The 8,446-nt window shown below is 43.5% G+C and overlaps 1 protein-coding gene across 5 annotated transcripts in view; it reads right to left on the reverse strand.

Annotated features, from left to right (window-relative positions):
* The window catches only part of LOC136161684 (zinc finger protein 616-like), a 31,245-nt gene extending 24,908 nt beyond the window's left edge, over positions 1 to 6,337 (reverse strand). For 3 of the 5 annotated variants that reach the window (XM_065926709.1, XM_065926711.1, XM_065926713.1), the window contains exons 1-3: positions 6,172 to 6,337; positions 3,028 to 3,237; positions 2,855 to 2,944 (exon numbers count right to left, since the gene is read on the reverse strand). In XM_065926709.1, coding sequence (XP_065782781.1) covers positions 2,855 to 2,926 — 72 coding nt within the window. In that variant the 5' untranslated portion in view covers positions 2,927 to 2,944; positions 3,028 to 3,237; positions 6,172 to 6,337. Of the gene's footprint in view, positions 1 to 2,854; positions 2,945 to 3,027; positions 3,375 to 6,171 lie in introns of all 5 variants that reach the window. The other 2 variants (XR_010661759.1, XM_065926712.1) reach the window with 2 other exon arrangements.
* Positions 6,338 to 8,446: the final 2,109 nt, after the last annotated feature.

The following is an 8,446-nucleotide window of genomic DNA, read 5'->3' on the forward strand; positions in this document are numbered from 1 at the left end:
CCTGGTGATCCAGAGGCTAAGTTTATACTCTTGCAATGCAGGGTGCCTGGGTTCCATACCTGCTAGAGGACCGAGACCACACATGCTGCAACTAAGAGTTCACATGCTGCAACTAATACCCAGTGTAGCCAAATAAATCAATAAATATTTTTACAATTACACTGACAGAGGGCTTCCTGAGAAAACTTGAAAGAAGTTCAAAAAGAGTGGCATGAAAGGTCATTGTATATGTGGACCCACACAAACACACACATACACATAAAATGTTAGTTATCTTCCCACTAATGAAACCATTAACGTGATAGTGTAGGAAAAACTCAAGGCCAGGGAATATACTGAAGATATAATTTCAACTATAAAAGATATATACTCTTGAAATCATGAGGAGTGATTGCAACTGACATCAAAAAACATTTTTTAAAGGATTAAAAGGGAGTCCTATGAACAAAAAACCCCACAAATTATATAATCTATAAAATATGAGTAATTTTGTAGAAACATAAGCCTACTAAGTTGGAAACATTAAGAAATAAAAAATTTGAACAGAATTATAACTAGAGATTCCAGTTGTAATAAAACATCTCAAAAACTCAGGAAAAGGTGTCTATACTGCATAATTCTACCAAACATTTACAAAAAAGATTACCACTACTCCTGCTAATTGGACAGCATCACTGACTCGATGGACATGAGTTTGAGTAAGCTCCAGGAGCTGGCAATGGACAGGGAAGTCTGGCATGCTGCAGTCCAAGAGGTCACAAAGACTCAGACACGACTGAGCGACTGAACTAAACTGAATCCTGCTAAATATCTTGCACAGAGTTAGGAGAAAACACTGCCAAACTCAATCAAAGTGGCCAGCATGATTTTGATACCCAACCCAGAGAATATCTGACATCATAACCAACTAGATTTTATTCCTATAAGGCAAGGATGACTCAAGGTACAAAAATCAATTAATATGATACACCAACTTAACAGAACAAAACAAAAAAAAAGCACACTATCATCTCAGTTGATGTAAAAAATTCCTGTGGAAAAATTCAACAATTTCTTCATATATAACACTCAACAAAAGAGAAACAGTAAACTACCTCAACATAATAAATCCTATACATGAAAGGAATACCCCTAACATCACACTCAAAGGTGAAAGAATGAAAGATTTTCCTCTCAAATCAAGAAGAGGACAAGGATGTACATACTCCACACAACTGTTCAACAAACTACTGAATCTCCTAGCCAGAGCAATTAGACAAGAAAAAGAAATCAAAGTTATTCAAAATGAAAAGTGGTTAAAATTATCTTTTTTCCTAGAAAACAAGGTCTTAACTGTACAAACCATAAATACTGGTGGTGGTGTTTACTCACTCATTCATGTCTGACTCTTTCTGACCCCATGGACTGGAGCCTGCCAGGATCCTCTGTCCAGGGATTTTCCAGGGAGTGTGTTGCCACGTCCTTCTCTAAGGGATCTGCCCGACCCAGGGGTCGAACCTGTGTCTCCTGCATTGGCAAGTGGATTCCTGACCTCTGACCACAAGGGAAGCCCATAAATGTTAAGTAGTCCACTTATGGAAAACAGCATCTAGGATTCCACTCTAGGATTCAGTGGAATTGCTATCAAAGTTCTCATGGCAATTTTAGCAGAAATAGAAATGCTAAAATTCATAAAGAATCTCAAGCAAACTGTCAAAAGACTCTTGAAATAGAAGAAAGATGGAGGTGTCCTTTTTCTATATTTCAAAACATATTATGAAGTAATCTAGGGGACTTCCCTGGCAGTCCAGTGGAAGGACTTTGCCTTCCAGCGTAGGGGGGTGCAGGTTCGATCCCTGGTCAAGGTGTTAAGATCCCATATGCCTCGCAGTCAAAAAACCAAAACATAAAACAGAAGCAGTATTGTAACAAATTCAATAAAGACTTTAAAAACTGTCCACATCAAAAAAATGAAAACGAAAAACAAACAAAAAACCCACCAAGTAATCCAGATGGTAGGGTACTTATATAAACATAAATATATAAACCAATCGAGCAAAAGTGAGTACTCAGAAATCATCCTTTGCATGTATGTAAAAGGTACTGAGGAAGGTGCTGAGACTACACAATGGAAAAAGGACAGTCTCAATAAAAAAATGGTGCTAAAAACTGAGTTTTTACCAACAACACAGTAAAGCTGGAACTTAACCTGCATCAATCAGAGAAATTGGGAAGTCAAAGGACACAATCAACAGAAAACCTCTAAGGGGAGGTCATATAAAGTGATAAAAAGAATTTCCAACTCTCATAGATTTAGGTTGATTTCATACTTTAAAATCAATGATGGAATAAAACAACCTCTTTCACTCATGTCTGCTTCTCAAGTATCGATTCCATTCCCAATCATTAAGATTTTGAAGCCAGTGACGCACTCATTTACCTACAAATATATTATAAAAATCAGAACAAATTTTTCCTCACTTGTCTCTTTCAGAATTCAGCAGGCATTTGTACATATTAACACTCAACCTCTGTGTGTAGCTTCTTTCATCCTGGTTGACAGAGAGCAGACAGGGCATTCCGATGGGCCCTAAGAAATCCCTGCTGCCCAACAGCACTGAGACCCCATCTCCAACGCGTGGGTGTGAAGCCCTGCCCAGGACGGCCCCTGGGGAGCCTCCTCACAAGGGCCAGGTCACCGGGTCATGGGGAGACGGGATCTAAGTGGAGACGACAGGCCCTGAGGAAAGGCCCCGGGTGAGTGTGCATGTACAGGAGTCAGACAGGACACCTCAGAGTCAAACATGATTAGTGAGTCCAGAGAAGGGCATTTCAGGAAGGACAGACTGAGAATCCACTGAGATTATGACCTTACCTGAGAAAGAGCCATGCCTGACTTCTCTTCTTTCCTCTTCCTCATCTTCTGTGTGTCTTCCTCAGGCAACATGAGACTTTAGAGGTCAATCTTAAAAGTTAAAAACATGCTGCTTAAGGCTTAGAATGAACATCCCCCTTTTCTGTGTCACAACCACAGAGGAGAAAGCTTACCATGTGGAACAGACAGTCCTCCATTGCTCACTGTCACAGGAGAGACTCAGGGCAGTCAACTCCCACACAGAGACCAACACGGGGTTTCTCCCCACACTTTCCATCAGATCTCGCTCCCCTTCTAGTGAGGCCTCACGTACACAGCAGCAGTGGGCACCCCAGCCGACTCCACGATCCTCTTCAGGTCACATACCAGGCCTTGGTCCATTCCTATGCAGAGCAGAGCCCCCTCAGCTTCAGTCCACAGACCCACATCTAACAGGACATATCCCCTACTGAAAACATTCTGAAATCTTGAATGTGGTTTCTTAGAGGCCAGAAGGATAGAAGTTTACTTTCGTATTTTCCTGTAAGTAAGAAGGTTTATTTATTTTGAATAAAGAGTGATTATTTAATTTAAAAAAAAACATTCTGCAATCTTAATTTTAGCACTCATAAATTTCCTTCTGGGTGCAAACAAACTTACAAACAATACAATAACAGAAAATACTCCAAGCCCTAGTAACTGATGCTGGAGAGAAAAATATGTGAGAAGACACCCAAGGGCCCACTAGATTCCAAGTCACACCACTTTCACATTCAGCGACCCAAACCAAACACTGCCATCTCCAAAAATGACTACGGAAAGAGAGATGTCTCCAACAATGTACATGTCCCAGTGGGACATTTATTTATTTTAAAAAAAGAAAAAATAATCAAGGACTTCCCTGGTGGTCCACTGGTTAAGAATCCACCTTACAATGCAGGGGACAGGGGTTTGATCCCTGGTCTGGGAGGACTCCACATCCCAAGGGGCAGCTAAGCCTGTGCACCACAACTACTGAGTCCACACGCCTAGAACCTGTGCTGGGCAACAAAAGAAACCAGTGCAATCAGAAGCCCAGGCCCTGCAACTAGACAGTAGCCCCCTTATCACAACTAGACAATGCCTGTGCACAGCAAGGAAAAAATAAACTTTAAATAAAAGTTCAGCACAGCCAAAAAATAAATTTGAAAAAAATTTTAAGAGTCAAAAAAGAAGAAGCAACTCCATTACGAAAAAACAAACACTTTGAATAAATGTTCCACTAAAAAGGCACTATGTAGAGACAGCAATTTCTTACCCCAGGTGTCCTCTCCCCAGTCCCCTACCCCAGGGGCGACCCACAATGAAGTGAATCAAGACCCTGGCTGAATAAGGACTGCAAATGGAAGTCATTTTCTCATATAAATAACTACAAAATGAACAAACCTGTAGACAGGAGTTTTGCAACTCTCACCCTCATTTATATAATTTAAAAACAAGTTTTAAATTTACCAAATTTCAAAGTCACATCAGGGTCTTGACCCTGATGCTGTGAAAGATTGAAGGTAGGAGGAGAAGGGGACAATAGAGGATGAGAGGGTTGGATGGCATCACTGACCAACGGACATGAGTTTGAGCCAGCTCTGGGAGATGGCAAAGGACAGGGAAGCCTGGCGTGCTGCAGTCCATGGGCTCTCCAAGAGTCAGACACGACTGAGCAACTGAACAACAAAAGTCACACATCAATATATCATAACTAAATCATCCATATCAAAACAGTCCACCATCTGTCTGAATCCAGTTTCCCCTTTACCTGCACTACCATGTGTTACCATTTCATTCCCTTTATCTAGTTCCCAATCTCTTTCTCTGTCCACCTCATTTTGCTCCCCTCGGCTCTCCTGCTATTTCTCCCCTCCTCTCTACTTCCCTTACACCTGTCCTGCTCCACTTTGCAACTTGCTTCCCTTCTTGACCCTCCTTCTTCCCCCACCTCTGCTCCCCCTCTACCCTCTGGGTCACACCTCATCTATTGCAGTTAAATTCCCTTCCTCTCCACTCCCTTGCACCTTAGCTAGGGATGCTTCTTTCCTGCTCTCTCTCTACCTTTGCTCTTCTTGTCACCCTTTGTCCTCATTCCCTCCCAGCAGTTAAGTTGCTCTGAAGGCCAAGTTTCCACCGTTTCTATCCACTATGGGACTCTGTGCAAAGGGCGGCACCACTGATGCCCCCTGTCCTATGGCTGATCCGGCAGCCTCTCCCCACGTTCCCCATCTGGAGAGCCGCTTGTTAACTTACTTCTCTTATTTTATTCACCTGCTACTTTCAAGGCTAAATCTATTTGATTTTTTTAAAAAATCCCTTTGCATGGCCCTCAGCCATCCTCTATGTTCCCATCTGTTCTTCCTCATTCTTTTCTCCAACTCAGTTTTCTATTCCTTTCTCAGTCCCTCTGTCTCTGCTTCTCCTGATCCTCCCTTCACCCCTATATTTAGAAATATGGCAACTAATAAGAGGGGCTGAGAGGGCGAGGCTGGGCGGGGGCAGGAACCCACCCCTGCAGACAAGTACTTTACAAGGGAGGCGGGAAAGAGTAGAAGGTTTTAAGCAGGAAAATGTTGGGTAGGCAAAAAAGCCAAGGGCAGCTGACAGGGACAGAGTAAAGATACAATGTAGGTGATTAAATAGTTAGTCTCACTAGAGGATTGTCAATAGAAAAAATATGGGAGACTCCTATAAGTCAATGACTACACAAGAAAGCAGGTTTGTTTAACCACAAAACCAACCAGGCTTGCTTAACAACAAAATCATGCAATAGAAGCACAACACATGCCAACAAACAGTAAAATAGTGGTGGCATGAAACTCACATCCTGCCCAGTGAGCGCAGTAAGTTAGGGCACGCTCTGTGAACAGAGCAGTAATTTGTGGATCTGGCTTCACCTTCTAGGAACAAGAAAACTCCCCTGCTCAACCCGGAGGAGGAACTGATGATGGAAGCTTGATGTCTATTCAGAAGAGACAAAGAAAGTCTTCTCCCCCTCATTTTTCCTTTGATTATAAAACTAGCGCAGTAAATTCTCAGGGGGGCATCCCCTCTCCCGCGCCCTTGTCAGCCTCACAAGCATCCTCGTCTAATAAATCACTTCTTACTATCTCTCTGTCTTTAGCTAATTTTTTTTTTCCCTGAGCTGAGACATAAAAGAATGTGATACCGGAGCTCTTTGGAGCCCAGAAATGGCACTGAACAGTGTTACAGCGACTGGCCTCAGACAAATTCACAAACCGAAAGAGAAATGATCCAAAGAGAGAGAGAGAGAGAAAGAATCCGCGACCAGTCCCGGCTACGTCTGAACTTACCGGGGTGGGGACGGCAGTGGGGATTTTGGATCCGCAGTCACTCACAAGACCCTAAGAAGGAAGTAAGACAGGCCTCGCAGCGCGGAATTTCACTAGAAAGGAGAAATTTACCCTTCCTTGTACGACCTTCACTCCTCGCGCTCCACTTCCAGATCCTTTCAGAAAACGCCGGCGCCGGGTCAGAAGCAGGACTTCCGGGGTCGGAGGCTGGGCGGAGCGCTTCCGGCGAGGGGCGGGACGGGGCGGGACAGGGCGGGGCGAGGAGAGCGCTCCGGTCTGGTTCGCAGGAAAGAGGGCGGGGCAGGGGGCGGTCCGGAAGCTGCTTTTCAATAAGCTGACAGTGCTTAGTAGAAGTTACTGCCTGTAGCAGTTTTAAGGTAAAACAGCTTACAGCTCCGTGGGCCAGAAATAAAGTGCACAATAAATGTAATGTGCTTGAGGCATCCCCAAACCATAACTCCATCACCACAACTTTCCCCATCCCCGCCCCCATGAAAAATTGTCTTCCAAGAAACAGGTCCCTGATGCCAAAAAGGTTGCTCTGTGCAACTGAATGAATCCATACTGCTGTCACTTATGTGAGGGACTTACAGGTTATACTTCCATGTGTGTAAGTTTTGGAAATGATTTCTACGCCTGGACAATTCATTGACTTGATGTGTGTTAGTCACTGGGTCGTGTCGGACTCCGCGACCCCATGGACTGTAGTTCGCAAGGCTCCTCTGTCCGTGGGATACTCCAGGCAAGAGTACTGGAGTGGATTGCCATTCCCTTCTTGAGGGGATCTCCTCCACCCAGGGATCTAACCCTGGTCTCCTGCATTACAGGCAGATTCTTTACCGTCTGAGTTATGAGGAAAGCTTCATTGCCTTGATAGCTGGAGAATATGTAGACAAGAGTGCTACTGCTGTATTCACTATCCTACTTGCTCAAAAAGAACTGTCATCAGTCTCTTTCACTGAAGCGTTGCCTTACAAGAACTCAGAGGAGACATACGTCATTCTGGTTTTGCCTTTGTAGGGAGAGTTTTATGCCCATGGATGGATTGGAGGCAGAGCTAGAAAGCAAGTGATCAGGAATCTTTCCTTGTTTCAAAGAAATTTCAACTTCACAACGATCATTTAACTCATTGGCAAGTGAGTTTAGTGTCATCACATGGCCCTTTCCAGCTTAGCAAGGAGGCATCCGGTGCACTAGCAAACAACTCTTGTGGCATATGGATAAATTCCTCTGTGGAAGTAGGGACCTCACTTCAATAAAAGAGCATGGATATTGGTTACAGCAAATTTTGTCTGATAACTCATGTCAGGCAACTCATGTCAGGGAGCTGGTGTGACATCGCGAGCCCAGTGGCCTGTGTACCACAGTGTACGCACCCTGCAGCTGTGACCGGGGGCTATCCTGGCACTCCCGGGTGTGTGATTGGGGAAGTAGGTGTGGGACACAAGTGTACCCAGTTTTCTGTGTCAAAAGTCTGTGTCCTGACAACACACTCTTTGGAGCTGTTGGAGCTGAGAATGAACGCATGAAACTGCCTTTGCCTGGGGGAAGGTGAGGGGAGATTATGGAGATATCAGGTGAGACTTTTTACTTGCATAATTTGCATACAATAAAATGCACTTTTATCAAGTGTACCATACAGTAGGATTTAGTATGTTTCCAATATTGTCCAACCACAATAATGTCATCATACATCAGTTCAGTTCAGTTGCTCATTCGTGTCCAACTCTTTGGGACCGCAGCACACCAGGCCTCCCCCTAACAACAAAAACAAAAACCTTTTGTCAGCAGTTATTCTGCATTCTATCTGTAGCCACAAGCAAACATTACTATACTTTCTGTCTCTATAGATATGGCTACTCTGGACATTTCATATAAATTAAGTCATATAATATGTGGCCTTGGACTTCCCTGGCTGTCGAGTAGTTAAGACTCCAGCTTCCACTACCTGGGGAATGGGTTCCACACCGGATCTGGGAACTAAGATCCCAAAATGCTGCACTGTGTGGTCAAAAAAAAAAACAAAGAAAAAAAGAAAGTCTTATTTCTCCCTTTTTTCACTTAACATAATGTTTTCATAGTGCCATCCATGTTGGAATTTCTATCAGTGCCTCATACGTTTCTACTGAGAAGTAGTAACATGCCAGTTTCATTTACCTCGTCATCATTTGATGGAGTTTTGGGTTCTTTCCACATTTTGGCTATTATAAAAAATACTTCTATCAAAAATCTTACAAGCTGTTTATGTGGGTAAATGGCTTCAAATGTCTTTGGG

This window comes from Muntiacus reevesi, chromosome 2, assembly GCF_963930625.1.
Source record: "Muntiacus reevesi chromosome 2, mMunRee1.1, whole genome shotgun sequence".
NCBI classification, from domain to species: Eukaryota; Metazoa; Chordata; class Mammalia; order Artiodactyla; family Cervidae; genus Muntiacus; species Muntiacus reevesi.